This window comes from Misgurnus anguillicaudatus, chromosome 21 (assembly GCF_027580225.2).
Source record: "Misgurnus anguillicaudatus chromosome 21, ASM2758022v2, whole genome shotgun sequence".
Taxonomy (NCBI): domain Eukaryota; kingdom Metazoa; phylum Chordata; class Actinopteri; order Cypriniformes; family Cobitidae; genus Misgurnus; species Misgurnus anguillicaudatus.
In genome coordinates, this window is record NC_073357.2 from 61,703,473 (window position 1) to 61,723,070 (window position 19,598).

Sequence of the window (19,598 nt, forward strand, 5' to 3'; positions counted from 1 at the left end):
CCGCACACATCTACTATTTTTAGGTTGATTGTTTATGTCGGAGATTTCCTTGCGGTCCTTGTGCGCAAACTTACACATCCGTAAGGTGTCCAAACATCTCCAAGCACGGCAGCGTGGGTATTGTCGTTCCCCATAGCACATAACAGCACAGCATCGAGTATAGATTTTGATAGGAAACGGAGAGGTTACTTGAGTGTAACCTTGTTCCCTGAAAAAGCGGAACAAAATGCTGCGATGTCTTGCCGTACAGTAGATGTCCCAGGACTGGTCTTCAAACAAAAGATCTGATGACATAGCTGGTGCTCATCTATTTTATAGCCTCGCATCGGGTGCGCTGTGATGTCGTCATCAACCGAGGTTATATACCTCCGGCTCAATTCCATTGACGTATTTGCACACTATATTCAGCTGGTCAACAATAAAGACGTTTCTCCATAGCGTTTAGCAGCGCAGCATCTCGTTCCGCTTTCTCAGGGAACAAGGTTACACTCAAGTAACCCCTCCGATTTCCATCAAAAAACTTTATTACAACTGCCACTAGGGGTAGATTTAGAAAGACAATATAAGAGAGTTTTTTCAATTTCTGTATATTTTACTTGAGAGTACCTAATTGATGCTCTTTATCTCTTTTTCTTGAAAAAGTCTTTCATCTCTTTTTTTACTCACCCCCCCCCCCCCCCCCATGTAGCACGCCTCACTGATTGAGAACTACTGTTCTATTCTAGACATTTTTGCATATGAAGAGTTCAGATGCAAAGCCCGCTTAAGTGCATCTGGCATGTTTTTTTTGTTAATTAACATTATTTCAGACTCTTAGTGGATTCTGCCTAAAAAACTGTATTTCTGAATGGCCTGAGGGCGGAATTTAGCGAATTTGACATGAAAGTATTTGATGAACATTTAACTTATTAATGGGTGTGGCTGGTTTAGCGGCTTTTACATCTGAACTCTTCATAGATCAACAATATCACTTGCAGATTAAGGCATGGGTGGCAGCCGCCCAGGGTGGTATTTAGCTAGGGGCGACACGAGGCGCTTGCAAAAAAATGAAATATGCAGAAGGGAGTTTTACCGCTCGTTTCATGTCACCATGCTGTCAGTTATCGTGTTTGGGACTAAGAGCATGCACCCTGCTGCCCGGAATCCTGAGGCGGTGTGAAAATCAAAACACATTTTATAACAAATTTATTTATAAAACTATAAAACTTCAAAAGGTTCACATCCTTTTTTTTGCCACTGCACATGTGGATAAAGGGATAATTCAACCAAAAATTTGTGTTAATTGTATTCGTATTTGCCCCCCCCCCTGCAATACTGTTGTGGCCTATATGTTGAAAACATCTCTATAGCATTGCTGTGAAGAATCCTTACTAAACGTCTCCATAAATTATAATGGCTAATATCTTATAATGTTGTATTATTGACATCACGTATGTTGAACAGAAACATTTCAGAAATGTTTGGCAGCTATAGATCACATAAATTAACATTTTTCCCATTTTTTTCACACTATAGAATATAACAAGACATCTGATGGCTGGATTCAATACAATGGCAGTCAATATTTCATAAATCTTGATTTTTACTCTATGGGAGAAGCTCGTTACTTCTGTAAGAAGAATCATGCTGATCTTGTTGTCGTCACTGGTAATACTGAGAGGAGGTTCATATGGAAGCAGGTAAAATAAAATACTGACAATGTTTTCTAGTTTGACTTGTACTCTGCTGCTAAATGCTTTACATTAAAATGCATGCTGGTGGCTGACATCATAGTGTCATGCAGGTACGAGGCAGAGTTCATATCTGCAGCATAATGTACAGTCAGCTCGATAAATATTGGTGAGCTCAGCAACAAAAAAAATCATGAACGTCCATGTTATGGTTTACTGCACACAAAGACGACGAAGGACAACAGGATACAAAAACACAGAAATCTTTAATGATGATGATGATACACAACAAACACAGGATGAGATCTGAAGCACACGGGGGAAATATATTCACAGACTAACAATGAGGGAACAGGTGAGGACTGTGATACTGATTACAAGACACGGGTGACAATGACTAAACAACAATGACAATGATAATGAACATAATGAAAACTTAGACAATGATGAAAACACAATAAAAACTAAGACAATGTTAACAAAACCCTAACCGTACATCCTCCCACCGTAACCAAAACAACATCGAAGTGGTGAGGGGGGGGGGTGACGACAACCAAAAAGTCAATACACAGAAGGTGACAACGATGGGAGGAACCAGGGATCTTGGTAGTCCAGAGACCAGCAAGAGCGAAACCCCAGTGTGGAGTCGCTGGCGGAAAGAGCCAGGATGGTGGAACATCTTTCCCCACCCTGGGGATGGACGACGGGGAGCGATGCTATGCTGAGCCGAGCGGTCAGAGAGCAGTCCGGGGGAGCTGAGGGTCTTGAGGGCCGGGGAGGAGCCGGTGGGTCAGCCGACCGAGGTGAAGAAGGGGCTCCGGAAGACCAGAGTCCAGAGGGGAGTGTGTGACAAAGAGAGACCAGGGCGGAGCCAAAGGGAGCCTGGTGGAGCTGGTGGAGAGATGGGACCTGACGGAGAGGGTGGAGGAGAGAGGGAAGGCCACTGGATCAGAGGACCGAGCTGACCTCATGATCCTGGGGGACATTGGTGGAGAACAGAAGAACTCCGAGATAGCACACCTTGGCTCAACTGATCCAGTGATGCCAATGTGTTGAGGATGAGCTGGGGGGTGGCTGTTTGCCAGTTGTTCTGTGGCTGATGGACTGGTAACTGGAGAGGAGGGGAGGCTGGCCGGGACCAGCAGAGAGGCAGGAGGACTGGGCGGGACCAGCGGGATGAGGGGGAGCTGGATGGGACCCAGGATGGGACCAGTGGAGATGATGGGGAGAATAAAAGGTCAATTGCACAGTCCAGGAACAGGTGTATGCTCACCCTCAGCGGCGGGAGTGTGGATGGGGCTTTCCTTAATATCCACTTAGACTCCCACGACAATATACCTCGTTGCCGGCTCACGTACATGGTCAGGACAGGGGGCTTCCAGGTTGCCAGGTTGTCGCTGGGCTCGGGGGTTCCCTCTGGCTCGCAGGTGGCTGTTCCGGGCTCAGGCTCTGCTACACTGGGTGATGACAGGCCAGTCTCTGGCTTGGGAGTGGGGCTGGCAACGTTCTCCGAGATGGTGGTTGAGTCACAGCAAGCCAGTACCCACAAAGGCAGCAAAGTTTCCCTGAAGACCGTCTACTGGTAGCCATGCCTGACACATATTATTCAGGCTTCCACTATTAAGAAACACAGAGCAAGACATCCTTATAATGTATCCAACATGCCACGCTAACAAAATCTCTGTTGTGAAAAACCAGCGGACGTCCCTCTGCTCCAAGGTTAGGAAAAGGACGGCAGAGATGTCCATGGGGCAAACGTTAAACGAAAACTACTAATGAAACTGGTGAATGAAAAACAACAAACACTATATAGGAACAACCAGGAAACGAGACGCCGCCAAAACTTTTTGGTCAGATCTTATGCTGCGTTCCAGGCAGGCTTTTAATCCTGTGAGTTACGACTTCAAAACCACGACTCACGACCCTATGTGTTCCAGGCAGCCTGTATCTCGTGTTTTTACAACCTTCTACCGGTGAAAGTGCACTGGAACGGCAGTCAAACCCGTGACTTCCCACCCGTGAACTCGTACTAGATCGATGTACTCCCAGTTCAGAGTCGTGAGTCGTGGTTTTGAACTCGTGAGTTACGAGTTGAAGAGTTGCAAACTTGTATACTTTATTAAAGAGGTTCTTATTTATCATAGAGAGGATAATGCCATCATCCACCATTGGTATCTTATATGAAAGTCCATGATTTTTTTGTTGTTGCTGAGCTCACCAGTAAATTTTTACCTTCTGACTGATGGATTTGTTATGATTTTGAAACTTAAATATTGTCTGGTGAAGATGCATTTACAGTTTCATTTTGTTTGGCTATTGATATATGACTGCCAGGAACTTTATCTGTGGCCACATGTTGCATCTAATAAAGATGTCCAGATGATTCTAACCATTGATGTCCTTTGATAAGACAGTCACTAGGCCTCTCTTTGACACATGAGTATGTAGGATGTCCACAAGGGTGTTTATTCCTGCGGCCAGCATATGTTTTGGAAGTTAGATGATTAGATTGATTATTGTTTTTTTTTACAAAAACAGAATTTGCTCCTTGTATTTGAGGTTCTTTTGTTTGGGCTTCACAATATTTAAGCTCACTTCTCAGTAGACTGAAGACACAGTGTATAATTCAGAGGAGAGATAAACTCTTAAGTCTTTTATTCACAAGCATTTGAGGAGGACTAAACTGATGCTGTTTCATGGATATCTAGAAGTGGAGTATTACTAACTCAGTTCTACATCGGGATGACTGTAGAGTTGGACAAATCCTTTAGGTGAGTATGAAAGACTACAAAACGGGGTGGATGCTAAACTAAGACCAAATAAACAAACCATTTAAACTTTAAGTAAAAGATAATGTACAGCAAAACCAGTTGTTTTCACAGAATAAAACACAACAGGGTGATCTGGATCACATTAAGGGATTTATTTGTGATGATAATCATCTGGCAATATGTACAGCTAATTGGCGGCACATGAGTAAATATATGGAAATTAAATATTGATCATTTGTAAGAAAAAATACAAAAGTATACATGAAAAAATTGAATATTTTGTTAGTCATGCAAATGTATATTGAATGTATTTGAAAGTATTAAACTGCATTTGTCAAGATGACTCTCAGTACCCGGATGAGATTTTGTTATTATTGATATCTGTAAATAAGAAAGTTTGGGTACACTCTGAAAAACATTGTCTTAAAACAACCCGAGAGCAGAGTACACAGTTGAGGTGCAGGATAAGCAACTTTTAACCAGGAAGTATTGAGAGAGCTGCTTAAGCAGTTTATTCAACTTGTTTTATCTTGTTTTAAAAACTTTATTTGAAATTATCTGAAAAAAGCAGATTATGTGTGTTTACGGGCCTTTAATAATGTCATACGTCACTTATCTTGTTTTATTACATAATGCAATTTACTTAGGTTTTTCATAGGCTATGGAGTAAAAACCTCATTGAAGTCATATATTTATGATGAAAATGTCAGATTTTTATTAAAGGATTTAAACATCCAAAATGTTTTTGATCCAAAAAACCCCAGTGACCAACAAATTTACGATCCCGTGGGCACAACTTATCGCGTTATGTTCCCTTGCGTAGTAGTAAGACTGGGGGTAGTGGGTAGGTTAGGGATCAGGAAATTTCCTGTATTTTCAAATCCTAATGTTGACATATATGACTTCAGCTGCTTTCATAATATTGTAGAATTTAATATGAGTGGTTTGTACCTTGGACCAATCGAAATGTCCTCTTCTTCTCCGCTTTGACCCTGATGTTGGCCATAAAAGATGTCCGAGCAGCCTCTTATTTGCCTCGAACTGGACACCTGTTTGTGTTAACCCACCCCAATCCAGTCCAAATGTAGCAGTTGGGGAGTTGTCTTGAATGCTTGTTATCTGCTGTTCCTACAGATGATTGCCTGGAAATTTGACCCAGCATTTGGGTTGATGCGCCACGGGTGCATTCATTCAACTGTCAGTGAAAATTCAATTCAATTCAATTTTATTTATATAGCGCTTTTCACAATATTTAATTGTTTCAAAGCAGCTTTACATTAATAGAAGCAGTGAAAAGCACAGAAAAACGACAGATAGTACAACAAAATACACGATAGCATACACTCTAAAAATGGCTGGGTTATTTTTTAACCCAAAATGCTGGGTTAAGTCTGTTGGGTTGTTTTGCTGGGTTATTTTTTTACATTTTAAACACTTTTTGGGTAGTTTCAGTTTTCTAGGTGTTGGGTTAAAACTGCTGGGTTATTATGTTGGGTTGTTTGAAGAGGCTCATGTGCTTCGCGCCTTTGATGTTTGAATGTGTCGTCGTGAAAGGACAGAGTCTGGAAGCAGTTGTTTCAAGGTAAGTTTATATGTTTTTGTGAACATTTCATGAATATAAACAAGATTATAACATTTTGCGAGACAGCAACGTGTTAATTTATAGAGACTAAGACGACGGGTGTAATTTGGAGGAATGACGACTGTTACCACAGATCGCCATTTACACAAATTAACTCGAATAATCGTTCTAAGATGTTTGATATGGCATATTAATAAAATTAATAAAATAGATGTTACAAAATCCCCGTCACACGGTTGATTACGTTTACTCATGACAATTTCTGTAAGCCTTTAACAAAGCGAGTCAAAACCGGTACCGAGTCGACCTCCGCAACCCCACTTCGGCTTTTTGTGTCACACACGCGCAGTTTTCCCTTACCCAGCTTAACAAGCGATAGCGAAGCTGTTAAATTAAATTTAACGACAAACGAGTTGCTTTCTTGTCATTCAATATGTAAAGACAGACCGCGAGGCGCGAGCACATGTTAACCGGCTGCGGAGGATCACGGAGCCGGCGTCTCTGTCACTGAGGCAGGGTCAGGACAAGCAGCAAATTTACTTCACCGTCGGTACGGCAGATAATGCGTCGATAAATTAAAACGAAACAGCGTTTCCAAGAACCGGTGTCTTATATGTATTATTGGTCCTCTCTTTTAAAATGAAACAATAATTTAAGTGTTTGTACATGAACTTGAAAACATAAACGTATTTGTTACCAAGACGGAGGCTGCGTGGAAGTGACTATCAGTCAACAAACATGTAGCCTATATATGTTATATGAATTTAGATGTGTTATTGAGTCGTATTTAGTTACTATTTTATATTAATTTCATAATATTTTTGGTTTGTCTCCTGTGATTTCAAATTTATATTGACCAACCCTCTGATCTGTGGCTGATACTGTATCAGAGATGTTATGTTTTTAGCAAAGATTAGATGTGATGTTGTTTTCCAATTCTTTTTTTTAGAGTGTGCAGAGTTTTTATGTCCATCCATTGATGAGGCTAGCAAGACCTTCATACAACTTCAGCCAGTAAGTATAACATTTAATAATTCCTATTTAAAATATATTGAGAATGTCTTAATTATCTGCTACATTTTAGTTCTGCAGTACTTTATTCTGTATAGTCAGATCATCCTATTTGTCAGTCTGTGTGGTTTGCAGCCTTTGTTGTTGGCACAACAGTTAAAGGAGTGTAACACCAAAGTCTTATGCAAACCGACAACAGGCCATTGCATTTTTGGAAAAAAATCTCACACGTGGTGGTAATGCAGCCAGGGATGCAAAAGAAAGCCTTATAATTTTTATAAAATGTATAATTCACTTGGCACACATGGTTTTCTGAATACTTAAATCTGATAATTCAGTTCAGACCACTAAACGTTTTTTCCTCTTTTGTAGATTGCAACAAATGTGGTGGAATTTCTTCTCTGGACAGAATCCTCGAAACCCTTTCCTTTCGTCCTGGTCATGGGAAACATGCAGCAGATCTCTCAATCTTTTTTCTCAATCAGTCTCTCTGAATACGGAAGTGACTTAAACTGCAATTCGGCCAAGATGGCGACGGCACGCACCGCCTACTTTAAGCTTCAAAAATGCTCTTCACAAACCAATGGGTGACGTCACAGACACTACTTGCATATTTTTTACAGTCTCTGGTTTAAAGGCATTTTAAGTGCTTGAAAATAAATACCACAGTGCTTCTATGGGAATTCCTGTAGTCTGTCATTTTTCAAATGGATAAATCCTCTCCTGTTCGTTTCCTTTGTACATCTTTGTTCGCGACGAGTAACTTTAATAAATGAAGTATTTTTAGTCAAATACATTCCATTCTGTGAAACTTAAAACATTTGTTCTGTAAAAAACTTTACACATCTATGAATGATTTTACTTTTAATTTAACAATTACATTGTTTCTTTTCTTACACTGCTGTAGTTTTGTTTATGTACATTTCAGTATTTCATATACTGTAAAATTACAAATTCTGTCTTAAATTCAAACGAATTGATTCAACCTGTTACATTGTTACTTCAATGTGCATAATTTATGATATTTTATAAATATATTTATACTTGGGTCAGTAAGCAGTACTTTAAATGATTTTGCAACTTACAACTGTAAAAATGTAAGAGTTTGTAGTTATTTTGCAGTCAAATAAACATTTATTTGCTGTTAACAATGGTCTTGATTTACAATAAAGCACATGATAAAAATAACCCAGCAAGAATAACCCAAAACCCAGAATATTAATCCCATAAATGGTTAAAATGACTACATGTTGGGTTTTCTCAACAACCCAACCTGCTGGGTTAAAATGTGTTACCCAACGTGTTGGGTTACTTTAACCCAGCATGTGTTCTGTCCAATATTTACCCAGCGCTGGGTTGCCAATTGGGTTGTTTTTAACCCAACCATTTTTAGAGTGTAAGCAGTTAAATTTGCTGCGGCTATGACTCAACATTATAAGCGAGCGTATTACTAATGTAACGTCTATAAGAGGAGGCTAAGTTAAGCCCAAGAAGGCTGCCTCCCCGGGAAAAAAAACCCGGGCTTAGCCGAGGAAATAAAACAAGTCCTGGGAGGGAAAAATCCTTGGGAGATATATAATATATATATATATATATATATATATATATATATATATATATATATATATATATAATATATATATATATATATATATATATATATATATATATATATATATATATATATATATATATATATATATATATATATATATATACACACATATAAATGAATAAGGAGATTAAGTGGAGATTAAGCGGGTTCTGCCGGTGATCATTGGTCAGGCATCAGATGGGCATCAGGTTGAAGGACGGCCTGTAGATCAGAGGTGTGCCATCTTTCACATCTACCGGAACTGGGTCTGTTTGTCTCATGGTCCTCGGGGTCGAGGACGAGACAGGGAGAGAAAAACAAAATCATATTAGCGTAGGGGCCATTCACATGTAATGATGAAGTGTCACACAGTGATGTGATTTAAATCAGCTTAGTTCCAGACAGACTGACTAATTATGCTCGGCATAATTATGTTATCCACAGTTGAGAATTTTGCAAATTGGGGGCCCAATGCGAAGGTATATATGGTAACTAAGGGTCACCTTCCGATCTTTGAGAGAAAATGAAACTGAAACCTGTGGACCCGTTTGACTATGGCCTGAAGCCCCACTGTCGTCGTTAATGCAGGTTCAGTGGCAAACGGGGCTGTATGGCATACTATTCACAAGACACATGAAAGCGCCAAAATCGCAACCCGACTATAAGTGCCAACCCGTTTGACTAATGCGGCTTTCACATAGGATGCGGTGTGCGCTGCGCTATGAAACCCATTCATTTCAATGGCTTGCGCCGCGCGAGGGCGGTTTTTTGTTGCGCCGAGCAAAGTTCAAAATAGTTTAACTTTTGCGTTGCGCTCTGTGTCGATTACCCGCGCGGCCAATAGAAACAGGGCATCCAAACAAGCAAAATGGACGAAAGCTTATACTCGGGATTCTCAGAGCTTTATAATACAAGTTTATGCTCCTACAGAGACATCGGAAGGAAAGCCGTCTCATGGAAACACGTAGCAATTCAAGTTGGCATGTCAGGTGTGTTTTAAGTCAAGCAGCTTGTTGTGGTATGCTTAAAGTTGCGTGAAATGGAGACGAGCAACATCAGTCTCTGTATTCCTCGTCGACTTTTTAACGCAAATATAAACGCTGTAGTAATTTATTGAAAACCCCACCTACTTTGGTCTGGCCATCAGAGCACAAATCGCTTGGCTGCGCCGAACCCCGCGGCGAGCGCAGCGCACACTGCATCCTATGTGAAAGCCGCATAAGGCTGGAGGCCCCACTGTCGTCGTTAATGCAGGTTCAGTGGCAAACGAGTCTGTATGGCATACTTATTCACAAGACACATGAAAGCACCAAAATCGCAACCCGACCATACGTGCCAACCCGTTTGAATATGGCTGGAGGCCCCACTGTTGGTGTTAATGCAGGTTTAGTGGCAAACGGGTTTGTATGGCATAACTTGAACTTGTTGAAAACAGCCCAAATATTAACCTTACTGATTGGGTTACACCAAACTACCAAAAAAAGACCCAATACTGAGAAAATAACCCAATTATATGACCCAAAAGGCTTAACCCAGGGTTTGGGTAGAAAAATAACCCAGCATTTTTTAGAGTGTTATTGGGAAAAGAGTATGACCTGAGATTATGGGGAGAGTTTAAAATCTTTATGGCTGATGGGAAAAAGTAATTCTGGTGATAATATTAGTTGTTGGGTAACAGTGACCGTCCACTGAATTTGCAGGGCAAATAAAACATGTGACATGTTTTTGTCTGTTTGTAGTTGGGTGGACGGTTCACCTGTTGTATACACTGCATGGGAACAAGATGAACCAAATTTCGCCAACAATAATGAGAACTGTGTGACCGTTTTGAGAAGCTCAGGTAAGAACTTCTCATTACAGCTGTATATGATATAGCAAATAGATGAAGAACAACATCCACTAATGCTGAGGCAGCTATGCAGTCCTGCTTCAGAGACATCACATCTAGATTATAATCTATTGATTCAGATTAAATTAGTGTTGAAGCTGACCTCTGAGAAAGTTTTCTCATTTGCATTAAAACATAACGTTTACCATTAGGTTTAAAATTTCAAAAGCTTGTTATTGTTCAGCAATATTATATGACACATATATAGTATACTGTATGTCTTATCTAATTGCTTTTTTTAATGGTGCACATGATCTGATGCATAACATGTTTATGTTTCTGTAGGATTCTGGAATGATGTTAATTGTGGTTTATCGTTACCCTCGATCTGTAAAAGAAGTGCTGATTTTGTCAACACCACCGTGTCTCCAACCACTGTACCACCGGGGGGCTGCGCTCCTGAATGGACTCTGTTCAGAGGAAAAGTAAGAACCAATACTGTCCAAATACATTTGGGGACCCACATAAGCATTAAGAGATGCCATGAGTCCCCTCCCCCCAAAAAACTTGGGGATTCCTTGGTTTTCCATTAAAACTAGGACTATTTTTGTTAAATTATTGAAAGCAACACATTAGCTATGTTTACATGCACAAAATGTTGTCAATACGACTGAATTTAATCATATTGCAGGTTACGACATTACAGTTTACGTGCACTCTAAACATTGCAATCTGATTAAAATATTTGTTAACATGTACAATCTATATTATCCAAACCAAATGTCTGTGCAAGCGAGGTTGCCAGATTTGCGTATCAAACTCATCCCAATAGGCATTCAAAACCAGCCCTAAAGCATCTCAAAGACAATTCAAAGCCCAAATTTTAATAACTAATGAACAAAAGATGCGGACAACATCTCTCATCAAATAATAATAATAATAATTCGTTACATTTATATAGCGCTTTTCTCAGTGCTCAAAGCGCTTTACATATGAATGGGTGAATCTCCTCAACCACCACCAATGTGCAGCATCCACCTGGATGATGCGACGGCAGCCATATTGCGCCAGAACACCCACCACACACCAGCTTATTAGTGGAGAGGAGACAGAGTGATATAGCCAATTAGTATGAGGGATTATTAGTAGGCCAATGGGCAAGTTTGGCCAGGATGCCGGGCCACACCCCTACTCTTTGACAAGCAAATGACAAGCAAATGTCATTGAAATGAAATGAAATGAAATGAAATGAAATGAAATGAAAGCTTGCAATGAAAATACAATTTTCAGAAGGCATGACGCTATTTTATTGCTTTATGCAATGTTATGATAGACATGAGAATTATGTACAGCATGTGACCCCAATACCTTTATAATGCGTGTTGCCATCAGTGTTGGGGGTAAAGCATTACAAGTAACGTGCATTACGTAATAATATTACTTTTCTAAAGTAACGAGTAAAGTAACGCATTACTTTAAAAATGCACACATTATTATTTGAGTTACTTTTAAAAAAAGTAGTGCAAGTTACTTTTCAGTTAAATTAATATGATATAAAAGATATATAATGTACTGAATTAGAATTATGCACACTATGCGTGTGCGCCCGAGCGGGAATAGTTTAAAGGAACAGTATGTAGGATTGTGGTCAAAACTGGTACTGCAATCACAAAACTGAACATTAAATTGAACATTGAACAACATCAGTGAACATCAGTTGAGGGCTGCAACTCCACTTTTTAAATGATAATATCCTGGCCAGACCACTGTTGTCAGTGATATAAGTATTTGAAATGAAAATGATTTCGTAATGTCCAGTGAAATATCAGGGCCATTTTATGATTAATTAATATACATTTCTTACATACTGTTCATTTAAGTCAGAAAACAGAGATGGCAGGCCAGAGCTTGACATTTTTTGCGATGGAAAATGCAATTTCTGAATGCAAAACTTCTCAGTCATAAAAAACACCTGCAATGCCTGAAAGAGATCTAGCCTCAGCCAAGTAAGAAAAAGTAACGCAAAAGTAACTATAAAGTAATGTTAGCATTACTTTCCATTAAAGGTAACTAAGTAACACCACAATTAGTTACTTTTTTGGGGAGTAACTTAATATTGTAATGCATTACTTTTAAAAGTAACTATCCCCAACACTGGTTGCCATTGCCTTGCTATTGCATGTTTCTGTGACAAAAATCATGTGATCTGTTAATATGAGGTAAACATAAGATGTGAATTTAAAGCGTCCATAACACACGCTGTTTCTGCGTATCTGATGTTAATCTGGAGTAGCTATAGAGTAGTATTACATCCTTTTTTAACCATCGCACCATGACCTTTAAAATGACACCAAGCATGAAGCTGAAAACTTTGTAGCATCACAACACAGAATGTATATGACATTACATCAATTAATTAGACCTTCTGTGAACTGGAATTTGGGACAGGAAGACAGAGAGGTTGAGTCTTGGTTATCAGCACCTAGGAATTTTATTTCTTTATGGGTATCTCCACAAGCAAACCCAACGCTGATCTCTTGAACAGCTGTACTACATTTCTTATACGCCATCCAGTGTAAACCTTCTTAGGGTGTGGCTTCCCCAGCATTCCTAGTTCTGCCCAGACAAGATTGCTTCCCAGTTTTGCCTAGTTTCACTATTGTGGGTTAAGGAACAAGTAGTGACCGGCCTTCTGCAGTAAGCCCAGGTTCTGCTTCTTCAGATCTAGAGACAGGTGGTTTATGCAGACTCTGGAAGGGTCAGCTTCAGTGGCGCTTTGGTACAGATTCCCAATTCGTCAGTCACGATGTGACGTCGTAGTGACTGACTGAAAGGGAATGTCTCGTTGCGTATGTAACCCTCATTCCCTGAAGGAAAGGAACGGAGATGTCACGTCCCGTCACCACACTTTGCTGTACCATTGCTGAGGTCGGCCGTGCACTGGATGCTCGGCTTTCTTAGCAAAGTTAGCTGATTTGGTATTACACTTGCTGCTTGTTTTATGCTCGCATGCTAAATTCATTGGCATTTTACAAGTTTCTCAAAGTTGATTGGTCCCGCGAAGCATGTTTCCAATTCGTCGGTCACAACGTGATATCTTTATTCCCTTCCTTCAGGGAAAGAGGGTTGGATTCATAACTGAGACAGTGTTGCCAGATAGAGTTGATGGTTTCCAGCCCAAAACTGTTCCAAAACCAGCCCAAACGCACAAAAAATGCCCAAAATATTTAAATCTACATTTTGGTTTAGTTTGATCAGCATTTCGTTACTTTAACTTCCAAAATTAATGCACCATACTATAGCTAGCGACACCAGAACAGAACCACACACTAAAATGACAACTTGTCCACAAAAGCTACATTATGCCCCCTCGCCCACACGCACAATGCAATTTTACAGCGTATATTTAAGTGGTTTTATGATTATTCAAATACCCAATTTTTTAATAACAATTTCAACAATGTCTGTTTTTTATCTCTTTATATTATTATTAATAATGTATTTTTACTCCTGATAAATAGGTGTGTGTGAGAGAGAGATCGTAAATAGGCTTACCTTATGCAGTAAATGCAGAACAAAAATAGGATGTTGGCTGAACTTGCAAGGATGCTGAACACACTTTACATCTGAACTTTTCAGAACTATGTACAGTCTGGCTAGGGTTGCCAACTTTCTGAAATGGAAATAAGGAACGCCGGGGGGGGGGGGGATTTTGAAAAAAAAATAACCCCTTAAATGAAGACTTCTGGTGAAAATAGTGGAAACTAATTAATAAATTTAGATACATATATTTCATACAACTTCTTAGGCCTAAATATTTAATGAATAGCAAAGTATGCCTAATAAGTATACAAGACTGAACCACAGATGTGAAATATAAAGGCTATCATGATCATTTTGCCAACAATGAACCATGGTTTTGTTAAGTTTATAATACACCCTCTTCAAAGACCCCACCCCTTTTTAAACCTTGAGCTAAATCCATAATTATTTAATAAGAAACCCATCAGAAATGATTGACACATTATGAGACGAGGGGGAGCGGGACACAGGAAAGAGGGAGAGCACTGGAGAGATAGTACAGGTTTAGCCTATCACTTTCTTATCAACTATATTTGAGTTTTAAAAATCCACATAATTACATACCATATGAGCCTCTGGAGACGACTGACGGACAATGAACCTTGACATAGCTCCATCCTGTGCCCACAGCCTCTCGCTCCTCTTGCGTGCTGCTTAATATCACACACTCCGCCGTGACAAACAGAAAAAACGCGGCGGCATATGATACAATTGGCCTTGTATTCATTGCCCCTCACGCATCCCAGCCACAGGTAATCATTTTCCCATTCAATTTTATATTTTTGTGCTCGTTTCTTTTTCGCCGGCTGCTCGGATGCAGTCATTTTTACATTACCGCTGTTGTCACTTGTCGTCATCGTTGCTATGATACGTGACATCACAATGACTGAAACGACCAATTAAAAGGGCATTCCCTGATGGGGCTGCAAGATGTTAAAAGCGCTACGCTGATCATAGACAAACAGAGGGAGAAATGACCGCACCGTCAGGGTTTTCTTATACAAATGACGCGGTCTTCGTTCATGGCTGACATATTAGAAGCTATGTGTCTGTCATGTATTTGCACTGAATTAATTTTCATAAAATACGGAACAAACTGCGTTCCGTATCAGTTCAATATGGAACAAGAATTTTATGTGTCAAATACGGGACGATTCCGTATTATACGGAACGGTTGGCAACCCTAAGTCTGGCTGAAGTTCATGGTGCCAGAATTGACTTAATGACAGCCGAACATTTGGTTTTGTTCACCTGAAATGCTCCGATAATTCAGCCACGACTCAACCACATGTAATTGATGTCCATTTCTCACTCCGGCTGCAGCCTGCGGAGGTCGCATATGCAGGGTGCATACGTCATCAAGCCTAGTTTATTTTTGTTAACTGAGCATTACATTCGCAAGTTATAAGCATATTACAACAATTTACTATTAACTAAGAATAAAAGTCAACTTTATAATTGTTAAAGGGATACTTCACCGATTTAGCATTCAGCTTTGTATCTGTAGAAACCTGGCAGTATTACTGAATGACCATGTTTCCCTCCATCATTTCCCCCTGAGAGGAGAGATATCTGCATTTTGGTTCTGCAAAAAAGTCCTCCGATGATGCAAAAATCGTCATATTACATCATCGGAGGACTTTTTTGCAGAACCAAAATGCAGATATCTCTCCTCTCAGGGGGAAATGAGGGAGGGAAACATGGTCATTCAGTAATACTGCCGGGTTTCTACAGATACAAAGCTGAATGCTAAATCGGTGAAGTATCCCTTTAATATTCTGAAACAAGACAGTTAATGCGACCTCCGGAGGCTGCAGCATTCGCATTGAGACACGGCTGATGTGTGAGACAAGCAACGTATAAGTTGCAATCCGGAGTCCGTGTTGCAGAATTTGCAGTGCTATTTACCGATTTTAAAAGGCATTATCCATTGCTTCAGGCCCGGGTCACTCTCCCACTCCTAACTTTTTATATATTTTCCCACATCGACATCTTGATTTCCCGCTGAGACTGACAGAGCTGGCTGGCTGCTATCACTTGTGATTGGCTAAACGCGGACTCGTCATCGGCGTGGCGTTGACACAAACACATACAGTGGGCGTCTATTTAGTAACGTGAGATGAAATACATGCACACTTGGGTTTTTTGCTAAATAATTAGCCTATAAAATGCACGTTTCAAACCCGCCCAACTGATCCCAAACCAGCCCAATTTTTGCACACCCGCCCAAGCCATTTTTTACCCGCACAATCAAATTCAAAACCGCCCAATTGGGCGGGAACCCGCCCAATCTGGCAACACTGAACTGAGACTTTTTTTCTGCTATTTCCCTGAACAAGATAATTTGATAATCAAAGCTGCACACCTTAAATCTGAGCGTTTGTGTTTCCAAATAGTGTTACAAGTTTTTCGATATTAAGATGTATTGGGAACAAGCACGAGATCACTGCATTTCTAATAAAGGCAATCTGGTGTCTATTTGGAGTCGCACAGAGCAATGTAAGTATGACACAAATACTGTTATCTGTTTATCCTTTACACCTGAATTTATTTATTTTTATAAGAAATGAAACCTGCTGATATCATTGTGATGCTTAAAGAATTCAACATGTATTTGCTACTATTAAAGCTAGTTTACATGTTTGCAATTAAAAGTATTACATTGACTTTATTTAAATTTGTGACCTAGTGCTAAACCAGCACAGATAGTGGCTGTACTTTAGGTGGAGTGTGAAGTTTAACTGATGTTAAATGAATATATGCATTGCATTACATAAATACCTTTGTTTGCATTTTCAGCTTTTCTCACAACTTTAATGCTAAGTGCTGTTGATGACGTGTGGATCGGTGCAAGGGACATTACCTTAAAAAAAAAATTTGTGTGGGCTGAACGTCGAGCTGTCAAATACACAAACTGGCTCAAAGGTGAACCTTCATCAATGGTAGGGTCAAGATACTTACAATCATTACTAGCACAATAATCAAAGCTAATATTTTGTTTGTTGTGTATTTGTTTCACAAGTCAGTTTTCTGTGTTATCTTACATAAAAAACTTTGGGTTTGATCATAGCAGTAAATATAAGCATCTAATTATATTTTCATCTCAGTGGGAGCGTGTTTCAGTTTAACTGATCCTAGTTGTTAATTTGAATGTTTTACGATTTTATTAACTCAATGGAAGTCTTTTTTTGTATCCAGAATTAAATCTTGCACAGTTAAAGAGTGTTATGTATGGTTTCTTTAATGCATATGTAATGGGTGGAGTCACATAGCGATGACGTAGTATGTGGAAGTGTATTTTGCCATGTTTGTGCAAGTGCAATGTGAGCATTAAAAGACACAAGTTCTCTTCTTCCTGAATGGTTATCCCTGGCTCTTCTTTAATGTCGTCTGTCTAACAGGAAAGACATGACAAAGTGACGACGAGGATGTTTTGAAAGAACCTCTGCGTGTGTGAAGTGCTGATAACAGCCGCGGGCGGCATGAGTTTGTCTGTGATTAGTGACGGAAAGTCGATATGGCTGGCGTTATAGGAAATATCGTACATTTCGACGAAAATGTTGAACAATGGAGCTCATATACGTAGCGATTTGGATATTTCCTGAAGGCAAACCCCATTGAGGATGAGAAGCTTGTGCCTACATTTCTCAGTTTGATGGGTGCAAAGATTTTCACTTTGTTACGCAGCCTAGTACAGCCCGCAAAACCAGGTGAGAAAACTTATGCACAAATTGTGGCGCACATTTTTCACCTAAACCGTTGGTCATAGCGGAAAGATTCCGATTTCACAAGAGAAATCAGGAGGAGGGAGAGACTGTAACTATGTTTGTGGCTGCACTGAAGAAACTTTCCGAACACTGTGAATTCTATGATGTTTTAAATTATACAATCAGGGACAGGCTCGTATGTGGATTGAGAAGCGAAGCCACTCAAAAAAGACTGTTAAGTGAAAGTAATCTCACATTGCAAAAAGCCACTGAAATAAGTGTAAGCATGGAACTAGCGGCTAAAGAAGCTCACCAATTCAGTAACTCAGATAAAGTTCATAAACTGTCTACTAAAATGAACACATTCCAAAATTTCCCTTGTAAAGCACCTAATAATGCAACATGTTATAGATGTGGCAAAGTCTGACATCTGGCATCTGAGTGTTGGTGTAAAGAATTTGTGTGCCGTGGTTGTGGATAAAAAGGCCACGTAGAATGTGCTTGCAGAGGAAAACAAAAGACTGCCAAACAAAAATTCAATAAAACGCCTGGCACATTAAAGAAAAAGAAGAATGTGTGTACAATGCAATCAAGTTACAAGGATTACACAGAAGACACTGACTCCTCTTTGGAAGAAGTTCCTTTAAAAATTCTGGCAGTGGAAAGAGAATCCAAAGGATATTGGGTGACACCCGTCATTGAAGGAGAGCCGGTGCGTATGGAGATAGATACTGGCGCTGCTGTGTCAATCGTGTCATATGCTGTGTACCATAAAACACTTAAGCATGTCTGCCTAAAGCCCTCAAATATAGTTTTGAAAACGTATACAGGGGAGCCTGTGGCCATTCGAGGTGAAATGGATGTGGAAGTGGAGTTAAATGGTCAGTCAGCAACGCTGCCACTGTATGTGGTTAAAGGGGACAACCCAGCTTTGCTTGGACGAGAATCGCTGGAAACCATGAAACTGGATTGGCCGATGGTGCAGATGGTGTCAAAAGGAAACACTGAGCTCAGTGCTGTTCTGGAAAAGCATGCTGATGTTTTCAAGGACGAACTTAGTATGATGAAGGACATTACAGCTAAACTCGACATCAAATCTGATAGTAAGCCCAAGTGTTACAAAGCCCGTTCTGTGCCATATTCCCTCAGATCTAAAGTTGAGACAGCTTTGGAAGAGCTGGAAACCAGCGGAGTCATTGTACCAGTGAATAATAGTGAATGGGCTACGCTTATTGCACCTGTGCTTAAAAAGGATGGGTCTATTAGAATTTGTGGTGACTTTAAAGTGACAGTAAACCCGGTCTGTCTTCCGACCAATATCCACTTCCCTCATTGATGATCTGTTTGCTGGTTTGGCTGGGGGAAAGCGGTTCAGCAAACTTGATTTCAGTCAAGCCTACCTACAAATGAAAGTCAATGAAAGCTCTAAAGAGTTACTGACAATTGTCATGCACAAAGGACTATATAGATACCAACTTCTTCCATTTGTTATTACTTCAGCTCCTTCGGTTTTCCAGAGGGCTATGGATCAGGTGTTGAGTGGCCTGTCGGGGGTGCAGTGCTACTTAGATGACATATTAGTGACAGGAAAAACGGAAGCGGAACACCTGAGTAATCTGGATAATACACTCCAGTGCCTAAAGGAATATGGCTTAAGAGTGAGAAAAGACAAATGTGAGTTTTTCAAGCAGTCTGTGGAATATCTTGGACATGTGATTGATTCTGATGGATTGCACAAGGCACCTTCAAAAGTAAGAGCTAGAGTTAGAGGCTCCAGCACCACAGACGTCAGCCAGCTCCACTCATTCATTGGTCTTCTAAATTACTATGGTCGATTCATCAATGGTTTGGCC

The 19,598-nt window shown here is 40.0% G+C and overlaps 1 protein-coding gene across 1 annotated transcript in view; it reads left to right on the plus strand.

Moving 5' to 3' along the window:
• Positions 1 to 19,598, plus strand: part of LOC129438701 (macrophage mannose receptor 1) — a 98,621-nt gene that overhangs the window by 69,018 nt on the left and 10,005 nt on the right. Inside the window, 6 exon segments of the mRNA XM_073858848.1 lie at positions 1,516 to 1,700; positions 4,401 to 4,441; positions 10,368 to 10,468; positions 10,802 to 10,941; positions 16,435 to 16,537; positions 16,838 to 16,980. Coding sequence (XP_073714949.1) covers positions 1,516 to 1,700; positions 4,401 to 4,441; positions 10,368 to 10,468; positions 10,802 to 10,941; positions 16,435 to 16,537; positions 16,838 to 16,980 — 713 coding nt within the window.